The sequence below is a fragment of the Gorilla gorilla genome, chromosome 12, assembly GCF_029281585.2.
Source record: "Gorilla gorilla gorilla isolate KB3781 chromosome 12, NHGRI_mGorGor1-v2.1_pri, whole genome shotgun sequence".
NCBI lineage: Eukaryota > Metazoa > Chordata > Mammalia > Primates > Hominidae > Gorilla > Gorilla gorilla.
The window spans coordinates 33,295,823-33,322,791 of record NC_073236.2 but is presented as its reverse complement, the minus strand read 5'-3'; the positions used below and the strand labels follow the sequence as shown (position 1 = coordinate 33,322,791).

Here is a 26,969-nt window from a genome sequence, read left to right as displayed (position 1 = left end):
CCTTGCCAGTGCCTGTGAGTGGCGTATGCTTCCCTGTCCCCTGATTTTTGAGCCAGCCAGTGACTTCCTTTGGCTAATGGTAGGCAGAGTCAACTCTACAGTGTACCAACTGTCCTCCTTTGTGTCTACCATTAATAAGCATGCCTGAACTGTGAATTCCAGTAAAATGAAAAGAGATACATGCTTTACATATTTTGAAGCTGTTTCGTTAAATGCATATAGATTGGGAATTGTTTTATCTTCCTTAAAGTTGATTTTTTATAATTATGAAATATCCTTGTTTATTTCTAATAATGCCTCCTGCCTGTAAGTCTGCATTCTCTGATGATAGTACTGTGTAGCTATGCCGGATTTCTTCTGGTTAGTGTTTTCATGGAATAACTTTTTCCATTCTTTACTTTCAAACTTTTTGTCTTCATATGTAAGGACTCTTTCTTTATTATTTAAACCGAATCTGGAAATCATTGAGTTTGAGTTGGTATATTTAGTCCACTTATATTAAATGTAATTACTGACATATGTGAAATTGTAGCTGACATGTTACTCTCTGTTTTATATTTGGTTCACTTGTTTTATACTCCTTTTTCTCTCCTGTTCTTTTGGGTAAATCAAGTTTAATTTTTCCAGTTTTTCCACTATTGTTTGCTGTTCTAATTTTGTTCTCCTGGGTACTTGAGCTACTACTTTTATCACATTCCAAACAATACTAGGATTTAAGTACAACTTATGTTAGTTTAGTTAAACTCCTCCCACCATGTGTGCTATGTTGACACATTTTAGTTTCATACATACATGTGTATATGTGTACACATATTTTTAATCACAAAATTTAATATAATTTTTTTTGCAGTCAGTATTCACTTGAATTTACTTACATATTTACTTTCTCTGCATTTTCATGCTCTTTCTGAATCAAATTCTTTCAGCTAGAAAGACTCCTTTTAATATTTGTCTTAGCCCAGTTCTACTGGTAATAAATTGTCATATAGCTTTTGTTTGCTTGAAAATTGTCTTTATTTTATATGAACTTCTGAAGGCTGTTTCAGCTTGCTGGAGAATACAGTCTGTAGTTATTTTCTTTCGGCCTTTTAAAGATGGCATTCTATTGTTTTCATGATGTTTATTAAGAAATCAATAGGTAATTGATTTTTATCCTATGAGGGAAATGTGTATTTTTCTTCTGGTTACTTTTGAGAATTTATTCTTTGTCTTTGATTTTCAGCAGTTTTGCCTTGATGTGGCTATTTTAGTTTTCATTGAATTTGTCCTCTTCGGATTGCACTAAATTTCTTTTTTCTATGCATTGATTATTAGATTGGGTAATTCTTCACTGTTACTTCTTCAAAATATTGCCTCTGTCTCGCATTTCCTTTCCTCCTTTCTGAGACTCCAATTACATCTGTCTGAGATGTCTGTATCTTGTTTTCTTTCTTTGTCTCTCTCTTTCTCCCTCCTCCTGCTTCTCTCTCTCCCTCTCCTCTTTCATCTTTTCTTTCTATTTATGCTGCAGTCTAGACATTGTGTACTGCTTTATCTTCTATACTACTAATCAGATCTTCTGCTGTGACCAATCTGTAGTTGAATATGCCAGTGAGCTATTAATTTTAGTTATTGCGATTTTCAGTTTGGGAATTTCTGTTCATGTATCCTAGTGAAACTCCTTATCTTGCTCTCTGTTTTCCTGGAAATATTAATTACAGTTATTTTAAAGATTTTTCGTTAACTTCAGTATCTGGATTATCTCTTTGATCTTTTCCATTGTCTGGTTTTTGTTTCCGTTTTGATGTCTGATAATTTTGGCTGAATTCTGGACATGTTGGACAGAAATTTGTAGAGGCTAGAGAAGACAAAGTGATCCCCCAGTGAATCCCCACCACAGCCTCTGATAGGCTTCTAGATTAGGCACAGATGTTAATTCAAATCAGCATTTAACTGACTCAGTGCAGCGTCTCAGTCCCCATGAGGCCTAGTTGATATCTTATATCCAGAGTACAATGCTTCACTAGTCCCAACTGAGATTTGAAGGCCTTTGCCAAAACATTTTTTTGAAAATCTCTGAATTCTGCCATCTGACTCCTAATTATGATGAGTCTACAGAGACCCCTGCTTCGTGACCCAGCCTCATAGCTGTCCTGTCACTTTCTGCTTGGCCAGCTTGTCTCTTGCCCATTGCTCCTTGGGAGTTGACCAGTGCTTCAAGGGTAAAAGCAGAAAGAGTGTTCTGAGCTTGTCTTCTAAGATCTTTACATTCTTGAGTCCTGGCAGTCGTAGTAGATCTTTAAAACTTTCAAGAAGATTATTTAAACTTTACTTGGTACACATTTGCTACTTGTCCTTGGTAGGAAGTGTAGTCTTCTGAATGTTTGCTTGTCATAATTGAAAATATAACTAACTGCATTTCTTTTAATGCCATGGGAAATGTGTTGAAGAAAACAAAGTGTATATAATTTTTTCATATAATAATGTGTTTATAATACAATCTACTTAATATTTTGGAAAATTATTTTTCTTTAAAACACTGAAGTGCTAATTAAATTTCAACAAATATTTTTTAAAAATAAATAAAGCTGGTCACAGTGGCTCATGCCTGTAATCCCAGGACTTTAGGATGTCAAGGCAGGCAGATTACTTGATTGCCCAGCCTGGGCAACACAGCAAAACTCCATCTCTACAAAAAATACAAAAATTATCTGGACATGGTGGTGTGTGCCTGTAGTCCCAGCTACTCAGTAGGCTGAGGTGTGAGGATCACTTGATCCCAGTGAGGTCAAGGCTGCAGTGAGCCAAGATCATGCCACTGCACTCCAGCCTGAGTGGCAGAGTGAGACCCTGTCTCAAAAAAAATAAAAATTTGTAATAAAAAAGTAAAATAAATAGAAACTCAAAATAAGATGAAAAAGTAAATCCATGTCCATCAGAAATAAGTAAGTTGAAGAACTGGAATGTGAACCTACTCACAGAGGATTCCAGACTCTGTGCAATCAACTATCTTTACCAGGAAATGGGAGAAGGAGAAAAGAGAGAGGAAAGAAAAGAAATAGAGAGGAAAGATCATGCATGAAAATTAAAGAGAGAGATCAAGGCCTTTACTGAGAATGCAGAACCAAGGCCTGTTTTCCCTAAGTTCCTCTTATTATGCCCAGAAGGAAAGAAAATATGTGAGTGAATAAAGGCAAATATTTCCTAGGAAAGCTTTGTGTATTCATCGATTGCAGGATTCAATATTCTTATCATCCTCCCCGAATTGATCTACAGAATCCCAATACATCTATTCTAACTTATTATTATATTAAAATGAATCGTCACTAGTCTTTAGAGAAATAAAATCACAATGAGAAACCACTATACACCTAGCAGAAAAGCTAAAGTTAAAAAGGGTGGAAACACCAAGTGTTTGGCAAAGATGTGGAATTCTCATACATTGCTGGTGGGAAATGTGAAAACGATACTATCACTTTGGAAAACAATTTGGCATTCTTCTAAGCTAAATATACACTTAATATATAGCTCAGCAATTCCACTCCCATGTATTTACCCAGCAGAAATGAATGCATATGTCAACATAAAGATGTATGTGTGAATGTTCCTAGCAGCTTTATTTATAAGAGTTTAAACCTGGAAACAGTTCAAATGTCTATCAGCAGGTAAATGGATAAACAAGTTGTCAAACAGTTGAATACCCCAAGCAATAAGAAAGAACAGACTGTTGACATATGCAACAGCATGCGTGTATCTCAAAAACGTTACACTTAGCAAGGAACGCAGACACAAAAGAACACATACACGATACAATTTTATGAAATTTTGGAACTGACAAAACTAATCTGTAGTTATGGAATGTAGATCATTGGTTTCCTGGGTCTGGGTCTGGGTGACAGTGTTGGGGGTTTGATGCAAATGGCAATTAGTGAGTTGATATGAAATTGCCTACACCTTGATATTTTGGCAATAACGTAGGTATATATATTTGTTAAAACTCATTGAACTATAACCTTAAATTTATTGAATATAAATTATAACTCTATGAAAATGATATTCATGTTTCCATATTGGAATTGTGGGTTTTGTTGTTGTTTTTTTTGAGAGAGAGTCTCTCTCTGTTGCCCAGGCTGGAGTGCAGTGGAGCAATCCTGGCTCACTGCAACCTCTGCCTCCTGGGTTCAAGCTATTCTCCCACCTCAGCCTCCTGAGTAGCTGAGATCACAGGCATGCACCACTACACCCAGCTGATTTTTTTGTATTTTTAGTAGAAATTTTACCATGTTGCCCAGGCTGGTCTTGAACTCCTGACCTCAAATGATCCGCCTGCCTTTGCCTGCTAAAGTGCTAGGATTACAGTGTGAGCCACTGTGCCTCACCCCATATTGGAATTAATATTCAATTTATTTAGAGAGTAAACCTCTGTAATTTGCCCATTATCCCTGATAAATCATCCTGAAGCCTTCGTGTCATCACAGCTACCTAGTTAGCTTATTAAATATGCAAACCCCTGGGTCTCAACCACAGAAATCCTGATTCCTCGTCTGGTTGAGGCTCATGTTCTAAAGTCTCCAAGTGATCACTCCTAGTCAATCTGAGTGAAGGTGGTTGATAGAACACTTTAAGAAAATTTCTGTGGAATCGTGTGTTTTTTTTTCTTTTGTAAGACATCAGTGTTTGCACCCTATGGAATCTTGCTGTTTTCAAGCAATGTTGATGTTTCCCCTGAAAAGGCAGTACAAGGTAGGATGGGGATGAGACATGCCTATGCTTAGAATGACAGTGAGAAGCAGAAAAGTAGTAATGAGAAACCAGAGTTAAGAGTACATTCTGGGTGTGAAAAATGTGAAAGTAGGCCAGGCGGGGTGGCTTATGCCTGTAATCCCAGCACTTTGTGAAGCTGAGGCGGGCAGATTGCTTAAGCCCAGGAATTCAAGATCAGCCTTGGCATCATAGTGAGACCCCCCATCTCTAGAAAAAAAGTAAAAAATTAGCCAGGCATTGTAGTGCATGCCTATAATCCCAGCTATTTGGGAGGCTGAGGCTGGAGGATCACTCTAGCCCAGGAGTTCAAGGCTGCAGTGAGCTATGAAGGTACCACTGCACTACAGCATGGGCAACGGAGTGAGTCTCTGTTTCTAATAAAAGTAAAATGTGAAGGTAAAATATGGCGTAAGGAAATAAAGGAAATAGCAACTCAAAATTACTTATGTCTTAGCTTTTCAGAGACGTCATACTTTGCGGGAGTCTAAAGAAGGTAGACTCCTTCCTTATCCTTTCTTAGGAGTCATTCTGGACCAGATGCCTGTTTACAGAAGCATCACTGTGAATGTGGAAGAAACAATCATATTTCAGGATTATATGACCTCTTTTCCATACTGTGGGATCCTTAAAAGTAATTCATTGTCTTCTGCATTTTTATCTTTCACCTAGCATATGGAAGGCTTTCAGTGAATATTAGCTATATGAATGAGGACATAACGCATTTTAGCAAAATTACTTCTGACACAGTTCTTCCTTGTATGACAAAGTTCTTTATCTACAAGATTTCGTATTTGGGAACTTTGTGAACACATCTGTCCTTAGCTTTTCCGGTATTCTTTGAGGAAGTGTGACAAAAACATTATAATTGCACCAATAATCTTCAAGTATCATTTAAAAACTCTCGTGGTCCTCTTAACACAAGAAAATGAGATAGATATATTAATACTTCTGAGTAAGATTTAGGTTACCAGTGATTGAAGTGAGTCAGCCCAGGAACAAGCTGGCTGGCAGAGAAGGAGCTGTGTAAGTGTGGATGAATGGTTGTAAATCTCTTTTTCCTGGTGGAAACTGAAGATTTCCTAGGTCCTTCAAAAATTAAATCTGCTATCATTTTAAGCTGTCTGCTTTCCTATATATCCCCTATGTGCTATTTTAAACTCATTTCCACCTCTTTTTCTGCCCAGTGCCCTGACAATAATAATGAAGCAGTCGTTCACTGAAGGTACCCCATGTGCCCAGCACTGTTGTAAAAGTACAAATACTAACTCATTTAACCCTCGCAACGACCTTGTGAGAGAGGAGTGTATGTGTTCTCACTTCACTTATGAGTAGACTGAGGCAGAGAGAGGCTGTGTAACTTATCCAGGATGGAGTCAGGATTCAAGCCCACGCAGTATATACTCTAGTGTACTAGAAAATGTAGCTCCTGATCTAATGGTGACAGACTAACGTGTCAGGGGTCCACATTGCTAATACTGATCGAGATTCAGCAATCAAAACTATAATCTTAATTAATAAAGCTAATAATTATAAACCAAATTCATATAAAATTAGAAAAGCACTTCCTGCTTTAAACCACAAGCTAAGTTTTCTTTATTCATTTTGGATAGCAAGGCTTTCATTCTGAAAACTTTGAGGAACGTTGGATTTTATCGTAAACATAATAAGTGACATTAATTTTCCAGTATCCCACTACATTTCCTATTTATATAATTGAATTTCATACAAAGGATTTTTTCCAACAGGTTTCTGAGAAAAGATTATATTAAATGTGTTACTGGAATTATTTTATTTTAGTGTATTATTCAAATATATATTGTAGGGGAATATTTGCATTGATTATGGCTAGGTAGAACTGTTTTTTTCTTGAAATGGGGTCTTGCTGTGTTGCCCAGGCTGGGGTGCAGTGACACAAGCACTGCTCACTGCAGCCTCCACCTCCCGAGCTCAAGCGATCCTCCCACCTCCCCCTTCCAAGTAGCTGGGAATATAAGCAAGTGCGACCAGTCTTGCCATGCTGCCCAGCCTGGTCTCGAACTCTTGGGCCCAAGTGATCTGCCCGCATCAACTTCCCAAAGGGCTGGGATTACAAGCATGAGCCACTGCACCTGACCAGCTGGGAGAACTTTTCTTTGCTCTTGCAAGTGTTTTAAAATGCTAAAAGTATGACTTTTGTGGACAAGTGGGAAGAGAGTTTACCTTTTAGCATTACTTCTAAAGACCAAGACTTGAAATTTCGCTTCTCCAGTGGGAGGATCTTATTCAAGAGGGACTACATGGAAGTTGTCCCTCTCCAGTGCTGATCTTGATGGGCTCATTACTGTTGACTTATTGAACTCAATGCTTTCCATCCCAAACATCATTTTTTGTTTCATATTTTTATGTATTGACTTCATAAATCATAGAATGTTTTATGATTTTTAGAAAGTTTGGATTTGCAATTCATTAATCTGATTTTATTTTAAAATGTGCATAATGAGCTATAAGTATATTCTTAAATTTCTAGATACAAGCACTAGCGATTACAATAAAGAAAAAATCAAGGTATTAGCTAAAGAACAAAAGAGTTTCAAGGTCATTGCTTTATGTCTCTTTTACTTGATAAGTTTTTTACTATTCTATTTGCCTGAGGGAAACATTCCAGGAACTGTACTTCACATGCCTTAGAAGATCAATACTGCTGTTGGAGAGTAATAGTAAACATAGAATGAGAAAAAGAAATGTATAGGTTGCAATAATCCAGAAAAAATCTTTTCGGGAAGAAAACTTTTTTTGTTAGTCAACTAAAAAAGATAGCTCAAATATTAGCATTTTCTTTAAGCAACAAATAAAGACATGATTATAAGTATTAGGGCAGTGCTAAAAATGTGAAAGTCTGTAGTCAATCTTTTTCAAGTTTCCCTTAGTTCATGGCCAGAGAATAATAATCTTAGATGTCTTCATTTACATTTGACAGAGAGTTTTGTTTTTATCATGAACATATAATAAGTTATGTAACAAGGAATAATTGTTGAATTTACACATATTTTACTCAGAATGTGTTTATTCATCATGCACTTGATACATTAATTCCTTGTAAGTACATTAACCCAATGTGAGAAAATCAAACTTCTAAATTTTAAAATGATACATAAAATGGAGAACTTTTGAAGTGCAGTTTATTATATGTATTTCAGATAATGTGAATGAAATGGATAGCCATGCAAAAAGTACTAGTAATATTTTTGTGAAATTAAATATAATTAAACAATGCCATCTTATTGGCTTGAATGACATCAGCTAGTCAGCTTCAAATAGTTTCATATTTCACTAGGTTTTCATGCATCTTCATTTATTAAATAAATATATTTTTCAAAGGACAATTGCTTATTTTTCTTTTTACTTTTAAAAAGGAGATTTTCTGGGTAATATTAATTTCTTCATGTGATTTTGACAAATATTATCAAATATTATTTTATATTACTGATAAAATGAAACAACTTGTTTTTTGATGAGCTGAACATATGTGACATTTATAGTGGATTTATAAGACCCTGACAGAGTGCTGAGAGAGTGTGGCAGCATTGGAGTTCTGACAAGCTACAGCAGGAAGAACCAAAACAGAGGTGTTAAGGCCATGCTCTCTCAACAAAGCATCCAAGAAAACAAAACCTCTGTGCCTTTGTCAGTCAGGGCTCTCCGGAGAAACAGAACCAATAGGATGTCTGTGTGCCTGTGTGTGTGTGTGTGTGTGTGTGTGTGTGTGTGTAGAGAGAGAGAGAGAGAGAGTTTTAAGGAATTGGCTTACCTGATTGTAAGGACTGGCAAGTCCTAGGTAAGAGGTGATATTGCAGCTGGAGTCCAGAGGTTGTCTGGAGGCAAAATTCCTTCTTTCCAAGAGAACTTCAGTTTTCTTTCTTTCTCTTACAGCCTTCAACTGATTGGATGAGGCCCACCCACGTTACAGAGTTTAACCTGCTTTACTCAATGTTTACTGATTTAATATTGATTACCTCTAAAAAATACCTGCACTGCAACATCAAGACTAGTGTTTGACCAAAAGCTGTTTACCATGGCCTAGCCAAGTTGACACATTGCAGTTCCCATTAGCAGTACCATTAGCGGAGGGTTGAGAAAAATATTACATGTCAGCTCATTTAAAATACATTTATTACATGTCTAAAGCAGTATTTAATAAGTATGATATGTGTTTCTGTATCTTTACAGACAAAATCTTTAGTAAAGTAGGTACATGTGTAAGAATCAAGAGAAGCCAAAGCTACTGGGAATGAACAAAGGTATTTAAATTGAGTGACACTGATATTTAATATAAGAATGACCTTAAAATAAATAATTTATGTAGTGAAATACAACTTCTTTCCTGATTGTTTTTAATCAAACAGAATGAGAAGAAATGGGCTGCTCTAAAGATAAGAGCCATTGGGAGTAGATTAATAAAAGCATTTCTAGATGATGAAGTTTGAGAAAATGTTAGAAAAATCTAACAGTGGGTGTTACATATATCAACTCATGATGACAACAGAAAATATATTATTGTCAGTTGTTTCCTTCAATGAATGGCTTAGAAATACAACGTGTGTCTATGTGTGTGTAATGTGGCATATTGATGCACACATTTTCAATGTGCTACTGTATGGCATATTTAGATTTAGAATTGCTTTTTAATATCTTCTTTCCTAGAATCTGAGATGGTTTATTTTGATGGACAAAGTGCTCTGCTGTATAGACTTGATAAAAAACCTTTAAAACCAATAAGAGACGTTATTTCTTTGAAATTTAAAGCCATGCAGAGCAATGGAATTCTACTTCACAGAGAAGGACAACATGGAAATCACATTACTCTGGAATTAATTAAAGGAAAGCTTGTCTTTTTTCTTAATTCAGGTAAAAAAAATACTTGAACTTTTATACCAGTAGTTAAAAAAAATCTGTTTACATTTGTTGGTACTCAGTCTTTTCACAGTTAGATAAAATGACCATATAATTCATCATCTAAACCAGAACACCTTTAAGAAATAAAAAATACACAAGTGATAGTTACTCTGGGACAGTAAGTGCAAAGTAGAACTGCAATGAACAAATGTAAATGAAAGTTTAAGAGCATTACTACCAGATGCATGCAATACATACATATCCTAAGTATGATTTCTGTAAACAGCATATATTTTGACAAACTGTGCAAGATCACCATATGTGTGTATAATATATATGTAATATATGATTATCCATGTCATAAAGACAAGAATACATCATTATAAAATTATGAGATAATGCTGAAAATGAGGTTCTAAGAAAGAAAATATTTGCAATGTAAATACGAATGTCATGAGTAATAGAAAAAATACTAAGAAAAATTTCAACAAAGTGTAGAATTGAACTTAAAAATAAAAACAGGGTAAGGTTATTGTGTTCAAGATAGGGAGAAAGTGAGAAAACAACTCTGTAAGATGGAAAGTTGGATGCAAACTGTGATGCTCAACTAAAAAAGGGAAGCCGTGATTTTGAACAGAAGTAACTGTTTTTTTCCTTCTCCTTTAAGGCAATGCTAAGCTGCCTTCCACTATTGCCCCTGTGACCCTCACCCTGGGCAGCCTGCTGGACGACCAGCACTGGCATTCCGTCCTCATCGAGCTCCTCGACACGCAGGTCAACTTCACCGTGGACAAACACACTCATCATTTCCAAGCAAAGGGAGATTCCAGTTACTTGGATCTTAATTTTGAGGTTATTATAGATATATAGTTTAAATTAAATATAACCTGAAAAATAAGGTAGCTGCATAGAGAAATGCCATTTTATAGTAATTCATAACTAAGTTGACTAATAGGAATAGGTATGTCTGTCCCGGTACTATGAAACTGTTTATGCCTTCTAATAGGTCAGTTTATTATAATAAATCATCTTTTCCACCTTGAAAAGAAGTAAACAGTCAGTGTTAGGTTTAGGAAATCCACAAATGCAGAAATACCAAGGTAGCAAGCATTGTTATTAAATGTACTCATTTGAATATATTTCATTTGAAATTTCATCTGGTATATTACAGTTGTTGTTTGACTATGCAGATTCCTGGGGGATTTTTTTTCTTGTCTTGGTGCAATCCTAACCAACATAGCATTATTTAGGATCACTTTGAGACGTTAACAAGATATACACCAATAGATTTATTAAATAACAGGAAAGTCAGATGCTCACACATAAATAATATCCTGATATTTTTTAAGTCATTAATGCTTTTTGCAACCCATTGCCCATATGTATCTAAGCTACACTGTTAAATAGCATCTATTCTTCCAGTCCTTCACAGGACACCTTAAAGTGTATGAAGGATCAGAACAAACCAGAAAAACTGTGATATTTACTGGCCTAAGTGGCTTTGGCATATAATATTAAACTGAAGATCCTAGTCCTATACCGGATTATTCAGTTTTATTACTTTAATTTAACCATGTAATAGCAAAAGATAATATCTAATGCAGAGGTTGGCAAACTATGGGCATCAGGCCAAGTTTGGACATTTTTTAATTAAAAAAGTACAAAGCCTGTTTTTGTTCAAAAGAGAAGGTTTTATTGGAACATGTTCTCTTTCTTTATGTATTGTCCGTGGCCACGTTGGTACTTCGTGTCAGAGTTGAGTGCTGCAAAAGAGATCATATGACCCACAAAGGGTAAATTTACTACATGGCTGAAAATTTCAACGTGGCAGAAAATGTGTGTTGACTTCTTCCTTTTAAGTTTGTTCAAAACTGTGTGGTGCCAGAAATAAAGGTATTAACAGCTGCCATTATGATAGAACACTTCATTTGGAATAAGCAAGCATGCAAATATAAGATAATGGGAATGGATTTGTGACAATTAGTACTAGAACTATTAATTATAAATGCTTTAAACACGTACCATCAGAATAATCACTAAACAATGTTATTTATGTCATTTTTCTTTCTAAGATCAGCTTTGGGGGAATTCCGACACCCGGAAGATCACGGGCATTCACACGTAAAAGCTTTCATGGGTGTTTAGAAAATCTTTATTATAATGGAGTGGATGTTACCGAATTAGCCAAGAAACACAAACCACAGATCCTCATGATGGTAAGGAAGCCTAATGGGAAGGAAAGAAAAAAGGATATTTTATTTTTTGCATTTAAAAATTATTCATGTGAAGTCTCCATTTCATCTAATATTTTAAGAATCAGTTCTTACTTTAACAGCTGCCCATGTAATATAGTAATTTAGTTTTATTTATTTATTTATTTTTGAGACAGAGTCTCCCTCTTGTCTCCCAGGTTGGAGTGCAGCGGCGCAATCTCAGCTCACTGCAGCTTACGCCTCCCAGGTTCAAGCAATTCTCCTGCCTCAGCCTCCTGAGTAGCTGGGATTACAGGTGCCCGCCACCATGCCCAGCTAATTTTTGTACTTTTAGTAGAGACGGGGTTTCGCCATGTTGGCCAGGCTAGTCTCGAATTCCTGACCTCAGGTGATCTGCCTGCCTCGGCCTCCCAAAGTGCTGGGATTACAGGTGTGAGCCACCGGGCCTGGCCAATTTTTTTTTTTTTTTTTTTTTTTTTGAGATGGAGTCTCACTCTGTCGCCCAGACTGGAGTGCAGTGGCACGATCTTGGCTCACTGCAAGCTCTGCCTCCTGGGTTCACGCCATTCTCCCGCCTCAGCCTCCCGAGTACCTGGGACTACAGGCGCCCACCACCATGCCCGGCTAATTTTTTTTATTTTTAGTAGGGACGGGGTTTCACCATGTTAGCCAGGATGGTCTCGATCTCCCAACCTCGTGATCTGCCCGCCTCGGCCTCCCAAAGTGCTAGGACCACAGGCGCACTTTTTTTGTTTTTGTTTTTGTTCTTGTTTTTGTTTTGAGATGCAGTCTTGCTCTGTTGCCCAGGCTGGAGTGCAGCGGTACAGTCTTGGCTCACTGCAACCTCTGCTTCCTGGGTTCAAGCCATTCTCCTGCCTCAGCCTCCCGAGTAGCTGGGACTACAGGTGTGTGCCACCACACCCGGCTAATTTTTTTTAGTACAGACAGGGTTTTGCCACATTGGCCAGGCTGGTCTCAAACTCCTGACCTCAGACGATACACTCGCCTCGGCCTCCCAAAATGCTGGGATTACAGGCATGAGCCACCTTACCCAGCCTAATATAGTAATTTTTATTATGCATAAAAAGTTATAAAGTAAATATGCCTCATGGGACATCGTTGTTTCATTTTTATATGAAATAAAATAACTTTCTATTTTTACATGGAAATCAGAATTCATATGTCTCACGTGTTTTTGGTGTTGTTATCCACAGGAGACCAATCATTTTGCAATGGCAATCCCTAATGATCTATTCCCTAATCAACTGGAAATACTTCCAAATCAGTTAATAAACTTCTTTCAATGTTTAAAGTTTGAAATATCTAAGTTGGGGTTAAAGGGAAAGCTCATGTTTAGTTGTCAGTGTATCTCAGCAGCACATCATGGGAATATTTATTTGTATTGTTGGAAACATGTTTTCTTTCCTGTTATGTGCTGGAGGAGTTGGCTCATGGGTTGCAGGACAAAAACCTGAAAATATCTCTGACTGTGTGTCACCAGACCACACAATCTATACATCACTTAGATTAGCATGAGAAAAGGGGAAAAACAGCTGTGAAGCCCATGAACTTTCCAAGAAGGTAAAGGAGAAAAAAAAAAAAAAAGATGGGTTTGAAGTCTAAGTTTTACTATGAACAGCACCCTGCTGAGATCATAAAAATGAAAAATTACCATCAAGATACATGAAAAAGGAAACACCAAAAAGGGAAGAGTGATAACAAGGCTCCACAGAGCGCAGTTTCCTTTGACAGGATGAAAAAGAAATGAAAAGAGGGAGGAGATAAATGGAACAGCCCTCTACCTAAAGTTTCTGTCCATGGAGAAACTGACATTTAAGTGCTGCTCAACAGGAAAAAGAAAAAAGACCTGGTTATTGAAGTTGGCTTTGTTGGAGATGCGTTACTCAGATACAGATACAAAGATGGGTTTGGCCAATGGGCATCCGTGTCAAGAAGCCTGACCTAACATGTTCTGAATATTAAGCTACCTTTTATCTGCCAGTCCTTGGTGTTCAGAAGAATCCCTCCTCTTCACCCTAACTTCTATGGGGCTATTTCCAAAGACACTGTCATTGAAGTGAGGAAGAGTGAGTTGGGCCTTATGACACAAAGAGACAAGACTATTTGAGGACAATAGACACAGGTTTTCATATACATTCCATGTTATTCTGAATTACTGATGGGTTCACTGATGGAATTGTTGAGTATAGCCAATAAGGAGAACCACAATTAAGCTGGTATCTCTGGGTTCTGGATATCATCCTCAAGAAAACTATTTACTAATTACACTGAATGAGGTTATTAAAATGTGTAAGTTTCACACAAAAACAAAAAGACAATTCATTCCAAATTGTGCATATGGATATATAATATTAATTATGGGAATTCCATTTTAAGAATTACTACAATTCTATGTGTTCTGTATAAAAACAGGAAAATAGTTGTTCCAGTATATAAAAGGAAAACATTTAAAAATGTATTTTGTTGGGAAAATCAGTTGCGAGAATTCATTCAGTCAACTAACAAGCACTCCTCTGTGGCAAGAAGCCCTGCCTCTCTGTTGTAGCAGGCAGCTACCCACCTAAATGATGAGGTCAAGAAATATACAGCTGATAAAAAGATAAAAAATATGTAGTAGTCCAGTGATTACATGTGTACTACGGATCAGCGCCAATTACTTGTAAGTTTTTGGTATTTAGTTCGTTACAGCAAATGTTTTCTTTTTTAAATTTTCTTCTGCAAATGTTTTCTTGTCATGAAAACTGTTTCCCATTTAGCAGAATTACAAAAACAGTCAAGAAGAAATGTTCTGATTGATGTATACAGTTAGAATGTGTATTAAAGATTATTATAAAATGATAACTGAATTATATCCATTTCTAAAGTATGTTGGGACAGAATTTTTTAAAAATATGATTCTGTTTTGAAAATTGTTTTACCACTGGATCAGTGTGGTTCTTAAACTTGGCTTTATCTTGGAGTCACCAGAGGAGATTCAAAAGATACCATCACCTGGCTCCACCTCCAGAGATCGGGAGTTTAATTGGTCTGTATCTGGATTTTAAGAGCCCTTCTGGTGATTCCACTGTTTAGCTAGGTTTGAGAGCCACTACCCTAGATTGTCTGTCCTGCTCCAGTAACATTCTTCTTCTAAAATCATTTATAGTATATTAGAAATAAATCCATGGAAATTCCAAGTAAAATCAGAATTAATGGGGTTTTTCTCTGGAACTGAAATTCCTATGTGTGAATAATGCCCAAGAATTGCTTATTCCTTTCACCAGCCAAACAAAGCAAAACAAACAAACAAACAAAAACCATTTAAAAACCTAGTAAGATGTTTACTTACCAGATATTAAAGCATACTAAAAGCTTCTATACTAGAATCAGTATGGTAGTGGTTAGGAACAGAGAAGTCAGTAGAACAGTCAAGATTTCAGAAAGATCCCAGTTTATGTGCAGAGTTGTTAGTAACAAAAAATGTGGCTCAATTCAGTGGAACAGGGATGAATTATTTCTGAAATTCTGCCAGAACTAACAAATGTCCATAAGTCAGAAAATAAGCATGATCACTATCTTATACACACTAAGAATATGTAAATTAAAGAGGATGAGAAACAAACAACAATCTTAAAGAAAATCTATGAGATTGTATGTAGGACCTAGGGTAGTATGAAACTTTCTTAACAAAGATTGGAAACTCAGAAGCTGTAAAATACAATATAGACATAATTGACTATATAAAAACATCAACGTTTTCATGCTAAAAATACTATATGCAAACATTGTATATAACTATTAGATCTGAAAACCATTTGAAACCTGTCAAATATAACTTTCCAACAGCTAAAAATATGACCCATACAAATATCAAATAAGCATGTGTCAAAGATTTAGTCAATTGATTAATGAGGGAACCAGTAAAATAGTAAGCTGGTTCAAAAGAGATTTTGAGGATTGTGTAGAGAAGACCAAATGTTGCTCAGGAGAAAGACTGAGTATGAAAATGTCCTGTTATTTGCTGTATCCTCAGGGCTAGCACAGGGCCTGGAAAATAGCTGGCATAGATTAAACTCCTGTTGAACTAAAATTATATTGAGACTCCTTTACTAATGCTGAGAAGTAGAGAAGTGGAGAATTTCTCACACACACACAGAAAGCCACATGGATGTCTGCCCAATTATAATAATACTTATGTTGAAAGAGAAGATAAATGTCATAGATTTCAGCTTTAGCAGGCAGACTAATCCTGGATTGATAAAAAGCCTTGTACGTCTTCGTAAAATCTGGCTTTAATTAGATAGAAGCACCACCTGTAAGGCTGCTCAATGTGCTCTTTTGTTTTATTTATAGGGAAATGTGTCCTTCTCATGTCCACAGCCGCAGACTGTCCCTGTGACTTTTCTGAGCTCCAGGAGTTATCTGGCTCTGCCAGGCAACTCTGGGGAGGACAAAGTGTCTGTCACTTTTCAATTTCGAACGTGGAACAGAGCAGGACATTTGCTTTTCGGCGAACTTCGACGTGGTTCAGGGAGTTTCGTCCTCTTTCTTAAGGATGGCAAGCTCAAACTGAGTCTCTTCCAGCTGGGACAGTCACCAAGGAATGTCACAGCAGGTAACAGTTGTATTCCCATAAACCTGACATATCCACACGGAAATCATTTGGCAATTAGTGAGTGAGTGAGGCAGTGAGATGCTCCATGCCCCCACTAGGGGAACAGATTGCTGTTTCCATTTAGACTGTCCTGTGTGGTACACCCCGCTGCCACTAAAGTGTTCTTTTGACCAAAATGACTATATATGAGAAATATGAAATGCATATTTCTGCAGACATACCTTCCCATATACAAGGAATACCCTTGAGTTCCATTTCCTGACAAACATATACCAGCCTCCATCCCAAAGAACTAGGGTCAGGACCTCATGGAACAGACAATACCTAGAGGCACATTCCTCTCCTGTCCTCCTCCTCCTTTCCCTTCTCCGCCCTGCTGCTCAGGGTTGTGCAAAAATATTCTATACACAGTAGGCAGTTGATAACTATCACTTTACAGGGAAATATGCCCGGCAAATACCAAGAGTTCTTATTCTTTCGTTGATGGCTGATTCGTTTTCTGGGATAGCTGGGCACCCTGGAAGAATCTCAGCTCCTCCACTTACTGCCGTTCTGAAATGTAAATCACGAAGCCTCCTAAGCCTCAGCTGTTTTCACTTGTGAAGTGGTAAACCTCAGATCTCCTTTGCAGGGAGAACAATAGGAAGTCTGATTTTATTAGCACAATGCCCACCCCACACACAGGCCCTCTCATCCCCGCTCCCCATCAGGGCCTGTTTTTGTTGGGCAAATGCTAGGTTAGGGTCTCAAATCCCATGAAGCCAGACTGAGTTACAATAGATGGGAACTAATCTCACATGCAGTCAGATGTGGGCAAGTTTGTTAACTACAGAGCTGCTGGATTTTGATGATTGGATTTGCAGATGGGAGGAGCACTGGGTCCTAAATTGACATTGTGCCTAAATTGGCATCAGAACTAAATGGGGGCTTTAAAAAAAAAAGCGTAATCTGAAAAAGAAAAAGGCACAGACGAAGAGGCTGACTTCTGCTTGAGACCAGGGGGTTATCATACTCAAAAAAAGATTCCTTTTGGCTGTAAGAGGCACACGTGACTATACTGCTATTAAATGTTGTGGTATGAAAGCACGATTTCAAGACCCGTGAAGAAATTCGGAGGGCGGGGCGTTATCTCAGTACTTCTGGAACAATCAGGCAAGTCCTGGGTGTTAGAATCTGTGTCCACCTCACACAGGTGTTTCAGGGGCGATAAAACAGATATTCAGAGGGGACGTGTATTTTTTATCTTTTAGAAATGCAAACCTAGTTTCCATTTCCTCACGAATAAGATTTTTTCCAAGAAAGGTTAAAATCGTGACCTACACACAGATACAGAATGCACACATGTAAGAGATTTTCTTTAACTCATTGATGAGAGAACCAGTGTTAGGGAAATAAGTAAAGATAAAATTGCCCACCAACATAGTGAATCAGTTTCACAAGGTAGAAATGAAATAGTCTTATTATGGAATAAGTATTAAGCCAGACTGTGATGTACATTTCAGGCAATCGCTAATGTGATTGCAAAGATAAAGAAATTTCATCCATTTATATAGCCAGGCAGATACAACCCATTACATACATGTTCTAAAGATAAAGGACAACTTGTCCTCAAGTAAGAGGACTTGACAGCGCCGTTTGCTACACAGCCCATCTTACATTCACCTGGTGATTGGGGAGGCACACTCCTTTATGCAAAGGAAAACTAAACTCCATGTCTCTTTGACAAGTGGGTAGTTGCAACTTGGAGCCAGGCACCTACGTTAAACTCCCACGGAGACAAGGAGATAGGAGCACTGCCTTTCTTGATGTTTACATTTCAAAGAAATGTCTCCAAGGTCCTCAAGAAAAACACTCCTGGAAACAAGAAAGAGGCTAAATAAGATTTTGTTTGTTTGTTTGTTTTAAGATTTTAAAGATGTACAATTACAAGTTTTCTGAAAGAAATGCTTTAAGGAAAAAGGTGAATGAAGGTGTGTATCCCTTTTAGCACTAAGAAAGCTTTTGTTTGTTTTGGTTTGTGTTTACCCTTACACCAGTAAGGCCTGTTTAAAGAAGTACCACACATTTATAGTCAGAAAAGGGTTGCTGACTAGCTAAACTTGTCAGTATCCAAAGGGAAAGGCAAATCCCTTCCCTGTACACACTTTGCATCTCTATGTACAAGCATTATTTGCATTATTATCAATGTTCTGCAAGTTAACTTCTGTCACTACACAGCTGTAAAGTAACCTAGTCCAAGATGATGGTTTACAATCCCGTAATATCAGCTAATCTTTCCATTGAAAAGATATCCGGTAATCTCCTTTGCCCATTTCAAGGACTGCCCTCAATTTTTTTCCTACAGTAGTTGGTTCAGTTTTACTGCTGATGAGTTGCATATATTCTGGATTCAATGAAGTGCTGAACAAGCACTTCATCCAGTTCTGGGCTGCACAATAACTAGAATTAAATATAATTAAAGTTCTTAAATCTCATCAGGATTTTGCTTTAGCTCCTGGCTTTGTGAGTGTGATATTTTGCCTCTGCAGTTAAAATGTTGTAGTTGTTAACAAGAGATCATCTTCATATCAAATGTGTTTAAAATAACATCTATGTTGTGGGCAATTAATTTAGTAACTTCTCATTGAAATATTTATAGATTCTACTGTATCTGATTTTCTTGTGCATAAACTATGGCCAAAGGCCAAATACAACCTAATAGAAAACAAAAAGAAAACAAATGTGGATGATAGACATGAAAACAGTTATACAAAGATCTGCTTTTATTTGTCAAAAGATATTCTTAAAGAGGGCACTTTTTGCAGTTATAAAAAGAACATGTCAAAGATTTTGTTTAACTCATTAGTTTATGAGGGAATCAGTAAGATGTTACTGCTGCAATGATTTTGTGTATAATGTAAAACTGGCTTATTCCATGGGATGGGGTAGAGGAACCAGGAAGAAGTTCAATTGTATTTCTGCCAGACAAAATTCATTTGCATGTCTATGGACGATAATCATTTGCCTGCTTTCAATTTTCTGCAATTCACAGGGTGGTAAAAGAATTCAAAGAAGGGGCCAGGTGTGGTGGCTCACACCTGTAATCCCAGCAATTTGGGAGGCCAAGACATGCAGATCACGAGGTCAGGAGATTGAGACCATCCTGGCTAACACGGTGAAACCCCATCTCTACTAAAAATACAAAAAAATTAGCCAGGCGTGGTGGCGGGTGCCTGTAGTCCTAGCTACTCAGGAAGCTGAGGCAGGAGAATGGCTTGAACCTGGAAGGCGGAGCTTGCAGTGAACCGAGATGGCACCACTGCACTCCAGCCTGGGTGACAGAGCGAGACTCCATCTCAAAAAAAAAAAAAATCAAAGAAGGTAAAAGGCACAGAAACCTGCAGAATCATATAATACTCCAGATTGTGTTTAGACAATGCCTAGTTTTACATTGAAGACATCCAGAATCTTAGTTGATTTTAAAGAATAATTTATTTCCTTACACTTTATTACTACTTCTGTTTCTGTTTCATATATCACTGAAGGTTAAAAGGGAAAGCTAAAATATTAATGTTAATGTTTAATTTTTAAGAAGTACTACATTTGAAATGCTAATAGTATACTAACTTCACATAAATGCATGTTAGGAAGAAAAATAAATGAAGCATAGAGTCATTTTAATAATTTACAGGTTTCCCAAGACTATCAAGTAAAATGTTAACTTTATAGGAAAATTTCTATTAGTCTAAAGTTTATTATGATATATGTAACTTCTGAAATAGTTTCAACCTTGGCCTAATTTTAAACTTCAGTGCAAAGTTAATTTAATAGGCCTCATGAAGCTAATCTTATTTTTAGCCCATTTATTGGCATGTATCTTTGACATATTATCAGGTAAAAGAAAGCACGGAATACCTCTAGTGATTTTAAATACCTTAACATTTAACTTTACCATCAAAGACAATTCATTTTGTTACCAAATTATTTGACAGGATTAATTTCATAATTACTACTAAGAATCATAAAATAATGTGGATGTGAGTGTAAATATATAAAAATATTGCACATAAAGTACAACTCCAGTTCTTTCCTAAGCATTTTTATCAAATATTAAATAATAGCTTTTATTTTATTTTATTTTATCTTTTTGAGACAGCGTCTCACTCTGTCACCCACACTGGAGTACAGTGGTGTGATCTCAGCACACTGCAACCTCCACCTCCCAGGTTCAAGTGATTCTTGTGCCTCAGCCTCCGAAGTGACTGGGACTATAGGCTAGTGCCACCATGCCCAGCTAATTTTTTGTTTTTTAGTAGAAATGTGGTTTCACCATGTTAGCCAGGCTGGTCTCGAACTCCCGACCTCAGGTGATCTGCCCGCCTCAGCATCCCAAACTGCTGGGATTACAGGCATGAGCCACCATGCCCAGCGAATAATAACTTTTAAAAGACAGTATAATTATATCTATAATCATAATTTGTTAATTCAGAAACACACGAATATATGTTAAAGATTTTAACTAATCTCTGAAGAAACCAGTAAGATGTTACAATCAGTTCGGAGGATAATTCAAAGTACTACACATACAGGCAGATAAGAAATGCCAAAATGAATTACAGACAGATATGAAATGGTTCAGTAAGCAACTGCACCTCGCCAGGCACAAGTCATTTGTATTTCTATGGGTACAAGTCATTTTGCATTACTATCAGTTTTCTGCAATTTACAGGGCTGTAAAATAGCTCAGACAGTGAAAGCAGGGTTTACCTTAATTAATAGGTGCAGTAAGCCAGACATCCAGTGATCTTCCATTTCAAATCCTGTCACACCCCATAAGTATGTGCAATTATGTGTCAACTTTTTCTAAAAAAAAACTTTTCACAATCATTCTTGACATATTTTTTATCAACTCACTTTCTTGATTCTCGTAAAATGTTTTTGTTAGATTCAGTAAAGCAAGTAAGTTTTGCATTTGAAGATTAAACCAAACTGTGTTGTTTTTATCCCATTGTAAAGGCTCCTACTGTATATATTTGATAATTAAATTCTAGTTATTTTAAGCAAATTACCAGAATTTGTTACAGTGATTCTTCAGAAAGAGTAATATTTTTATTCATGTGTTATTTTCGTAATAAATGAAATTTTTAAATTAAAGATAGGTGGTTAATTTTTTTTTCAGTGATACATGAACATGTAAATACCACTCTTCTCTGACTTATTCAGTGATCTGAATCAAATTGTTTTCAAGTGTTTACAGAGCTCATAATTTAGAGTTGTCTCTGACTGATTGTATTTCCTCCAGGTGCTGGATTAAACGATGGGCAGTGGCGCTCTGTGTCCTTCTCTGCCAAGTGGAGCCATATGAATGTGGTGGTGGACGATGACACAGCTGTTCAGCCCCTGGTGGCTGTGCTCATTGATTCAGGTGACACCTATTATTTTGGAGGTAAGAGAAGGCAACTGAATGACACTGGCAGTTTAACCACTTTTTATCTTTATTGCTTTGCATTTTGAGTCTCTAGTCAAATTTAAACCAAGTTGATACTAAGAAATAATTTATCTCTAGCCATGAAACTAATACCTTTTGAGTTTATAAAAAACATGAAACATTTAATCAGTTTTTCTTCCCAATACAAAAATAAGTATCTGCAGAAAGTTTACTTGCTGTTTAAATAACTTCATATTTTCATTTAACATTAAAAGAAAAATATATTTGAGCTACATGTAGTAAATAAGTGGAAACTTTCAAACAATATCATAATCATATCTCTACAACAGATAAATCCATTTATACTTCTAACAGTTAGCTCGTAAAAACGAAACAAATCGTACTGTCTGAAGTCATTGGCTTACATAAAATATTACTTATATATTTAAGTCTACATCTAAATCTATACTATTGAATCATTATTAGTACACAGCTCAGTTTATAGAGAGATGGATAAATATTTTTTTACATGGAGAAGGCGTAATAGGAAATATCATACTGATTATGAAGTACTTTCAAAACATTGACAATGTAAACAAATATTAATTAATAGGAGACAAGCATATTAAATGAATCCAGTATAATTGGTGTTACACTGGTGCAAAGTATTGAATGTTTGCCTCCCCCCCCCAGATTCATATGTTGAAATCCTGACCCCAAAGTCATGGTGTCAGGAGGCTTTGGAGGGTAATTAAGTCAGGAGGGTGGAACCCTAATGAATGGAATCAGTGCCCTTATAAAAGAGGCCCAAGAGAACTCCCTTGCCTTTCCTGCCATGTGAAGTTATAAGGCAAAGACTGGTCTGTGAAGCAGATACTGCATCTGCTTTGCCTCAAACTCAGACTTAGACTTTCCAGCATCCAGACTGAGAGAAATAACTGTTTGTTGTGTAAGCCACTCTGTTCATGGGATTCTGTTAATAGCAGCCCGAACTGACTATGAGAACCCATACAGCTAAAGAAATGGAAACAGCAAAACCCTGCTATGTATTCTAGAATGCTCTTGTGAATCCAAAGATTAAGCTTTTATATCTGGAAACCACAGTTAAGAGAAACAATCATGTGAGAAAACTTATCACATGGGGGCATGGATGCCTGTACATTACAGCATTCTGTTATCATCCCATATCACCACATATATGATAAGAAAACTCACTCTCAAGTAAGAAAGTTTTCAACTAGGTACGAAATTCCATGCTGGACACAGATACAGAGAGCCACTTGCACTGTACCTAAACACTGAAGTGTTACTGAGGTAACTTAATTACTTGTAATTCTTACTGGAAAGGTAAGTATATTCAGCCTTTCTTAGTAATAAAAATTGTATGTAAACAGAAATATAGATCTAGTAATAGAAGACTTGTTATATACATGCAGTCCTATACACTGCATTTTACCTCATCAGTATTTGTGGTATTTCGCAAAGAATATATACTTTTCCAAATATACAGCCACAGACATTCAGAGACTTCACTGAGCTGTCCTCTGGCACACAGGTGTATTAAAATTGTTAAAGAAAATTAAAATGGCCTGAGGTATCTCTGACCAGACAAAGCCTTGTAAGTGGCCTTAACTTTGCTTGATTTACCAATATAAGCAAAACTTAACTTGAGCTATTTCTTGTAAATGGCTTTAAAAATAAAAAAAGTCAAACTTAAGGCTAACCAATCAGAAGCCAATTAACTTATATAACTAGAGATTTCCCAGCAGGATCAACCAAATAAGGCAATTGTATAACTACAACCAGTGAAAAATTTGCTACTATATTTACCTTATAGAAGCTGTCTCTTTTTGTTCCCTTGAAAGGGTCCCTGAACCAGTTCCCATTTGAAGCTGCTTCAACAGTGATTCATGAATCACTGTTAGCTCAAATAAACTTTTGTGCCTCCATTTACCTTTTATTAGTGGATACATTTATATCTGTAGTTGGATGCTTTTTTCCTCTAAGCAGACACAAAGTAAACCTGAAGAGCTTAAGATTTTTATTTATTTATTTATTTTTATTTTTTGAGGCGGAGTCTCGCTGTGTCCCCCAGGCTGGAGTGCAGTGGCGCGATCTCAGCTCACTGCAAGCTCTGCCCCCCAGGTTCACGCCATTCTCCTGCCTCAGCCTCCTGAGTAGCTGGGACTACAGGCACCCACCATCACATCTGGCTAATTTTTTGTATTTTTAGTAGAGACGGGGTTTTCACCATGTTAGCCAGGATGGTCTCGATCTCCTGACCTTGTGATTCGACTGCCTCGGCCTCCCAAAGTTCTGGGATTACAGGCATGAGCCACTGTGCCAGGCCAAGATTTTTAAAATTAGTTAATGCCTTGGTGTATCTTGAGTGGATGATAACATAGGAGTCCTCAGAAAAATGCAGCCATGCCCGCCAACCTTTACAGAAGAGCAAAGTTGGCTTAAGGAATAATCATCGGTCCAAGATTGTTAGTGATCTGAGAAATTTCATGTGCTGAGGATGATGCCAAATTAAGGGTTTCCAAGTATGAGTACCAGGATACCTCCTATACCTGCTCTCAGCCATATGTGATATTGTCAATTGCCTCTAACAAAATTTTTCCAAACCAAGTAGAAAAAAACAGTGAACGGAACAGAGATTTTTTTTTTATTAGGATGGGACTGAAATCTGTCCCTCCTTCAGGATGAGGGATGTAATCTGTGTGACAGAAACAGATGACAGAGTTTGATCCACACTACTTTGTTTTCAGAACTGCTAGCCCAGATGGAATAGGTACAGAAAGAAACTAATGATATAAGCAATAGAAAATCTCAAACATTATAATCTTTGACAATGTATATTCATATATAATTCCCATTTCCTTCAGAAAATACGTGATGCTTCTCATTTTTTTCTAAACTTATTTTAGGTTCAGAGGTATACATGTGCAGGTTTGTTATATAGGTAAATTGCATGTAATGGGGGCTTGGGGTACAGATTATTCCATCACCCAGGTAACGAGCATAGTACCTAGTAGGTAGTTTTTCGATCTTCACCCTCCTCCCACACTCCACCCTCAAGTAGGCTGTTGTGTCTATTGTTCCCTTCTTTGTGTCCATGGGTACTCAATACTAAGCTCCCACTCATAAGTCAGAATACATGGTATTTGGTTTTCTGTTCCTGTGTTAGTTCACTTTGGATAATGGCCTCCAGCTCCATCCATGTTGCTACAAAGGACATTATCTCATCTTTTTTTATGGCTACATAGTATTCCATGGTATATATGTACATTTTCTTTACGCTACCGTTGATGGGTATTTAGGTTGATTCTATGTCTTTGCTATTGTGAATGAACATGCACGTCTGTGTGTCTTTATGGTAGAAGGATTATTATTCCTTTGGGTGTGTACTCAATGGGGTTGCTGGGTCGAGTGGCAGCTCTGCTTTAAGTTCTTTGAGAAATCACGAAACTGCTTGCTGCAATGGCTGAACTAATGTATAATTCCCCCAGCAGTGTATAAGCACTCCCTTTTCTCCACAGCTTTACCAGCACCTGTTATTTTTCGCCTTTTGAATAATAGCAATTCTGACTGGTGTGAGATGGTATCTCATTGTGGTTTTGATTTGCATTTATCTCATGACTAGTGATGCTGAGGAGTTTTTCATATGCTTGTTGGCCACATGTGTGTCTTCTTTTGAAAAGTGTCTGTTCACGTCCTTTGCCCGTTTTTTAATGGGGTAGGTTTTTTTTTCTTTCTTGTTAAGTTCCTTATAGATTCCAGATATTAGACCTTTGTCAGATGCATAATTTGTGAATATTTTCTTCCAGTAGGTTGTCTGTTTACTCTGTGCATAGTTTCTTTTGCTGTGCAGAAACCCTTTAGTTTAATTAGGTCCCATTTGTCAACTTTTGTTTTTGTTGCAATTGCTTTCGGTGTCTTTGTCATGAAATTTTTGCCATGTCCTGTGTCCAAAATGGCATTTCCTATATTTCCTAGGTTATCTTCCAGGATTTTTGTAGTTATAGGCTTTACTTTTTTTTTTTTTTTTGAGACTTTAGAGTCATTCTCACCTGTTGCCCAGGCTGGAGTGCAATGACACGATACAGCCTCAACCTCCCAGGCTTAAGAGGTTCCCCCGCCTCAGCCTCCTGATTAGCCTGGACTACAGGCACGTGCCACCACATTCAACTAATTTATTATTATTATTAGTAGTAGTAGTATTATTATTATTATGATTGTTTGTAGAGACGAGGTCTCGCTATGTTGCCCAGGCTTGCCTCAAACTCCGAGGCTCAAGCTGTCCTTCCACCTCACCCTCCCAAAGTGTTGGGATTATAGGCGTGAGCCACTGCACCTGACAAGTTTTACATTTTATTCTTTAATCCATCTTGAGTTGATTTTTATATATGGTGTAAGGAAGGGGTCTAGGAACTGCTTATGGTTAGCCAGTTATCCCAGCACCACTCCCTACTGCATGTTTTTGTCGACTTTGTTGAAGATCAAATGGTTGTAAGTGTGTGGCATTATTTCTGGACGCTCTATTCTGTTCCATTGGTCTGTGTGTCTGTTTTTGTACCAGTTCTGTGCTATTTTGGTTACTATAGCCTTGTAGTAGAGGTTGAAGTTGGCTAACAAAATGCCTCCAGATTTGTTCTTTTTGCCTTGGATTCCCTTGGCTATTCAGGCTCTTTTTTGGTTCTATATTAATTTTAAAATAGTTTTTACTGGTTATTTGAAGAATGCCATTGGTGATTTGATAGGAATAGCATTGAATCTATAAATTGCTTTGGGCAGTATGGCCCAATATGGTTAAAAACCATATTTATTATTCCTATCCATGATTATGGAATGTTTTTCCATTTGTATGTCATCTATGATTTCTTTGAGCAGTGTTTTATAATTCTTCTTGCAGAGATCATTCATCTCCCTGGTTAGCTGTATTCCTAGGTAGTTTATTCTTTTTGTGGTCATTGCAAATAGGATTGCATTCTTGATTTGGCTCTCAGCTTGCATGTTGTTGGTATATAGGAATGCTACTAATTTTTGTACATTAATTTTGTATCCTGAAACTTTGTTGAGATTATCAGATCGAGAAGCTTTTGGGCAGAGACGATGG

The 26,969-nt window shown here is 37.0% G+C and overlaps 1 protein-coding gene across 3 annotated transcripts in view; it reads left to right on the top strand.

Annotated features, from left to right (window-relative positions):
• Window positions 1–26,969, top strand: part of CNTNAP3C (contactin associated protein family member 3C) — a 152,036-nt gene that overhangs the window by 116,688 nt on the left and 8,379 nt on the right. For 2 of the 3 annotated variants that reach the window (XM_063695526.1, XM_063695527.1), the window contains 4 exons: window positions 10,283–10,467; window positions 11,688–11,831; window positions 16,182–16,443; window positions 21,725–21,868. In XM_063695526.1, coding sequence (XP_063551596.1) covers window positions 10,283–10,467; window positions 11,688–11,831; window positions 16,182–16,443; window positions 21,725–21,868 — 735 coding nt within the window. Of the gene's footprint in view, window positions 1–9,423; window positions 9,628–10,282; window positions 10,468–11,687; window positions 11,832–16,181; window positions 16,444–21,724; window positions 21,869–26,969 lie in introns of all 3 variants that reach the window. The other variant, XM_063695525.1, reaches the window with a different exon arrangement.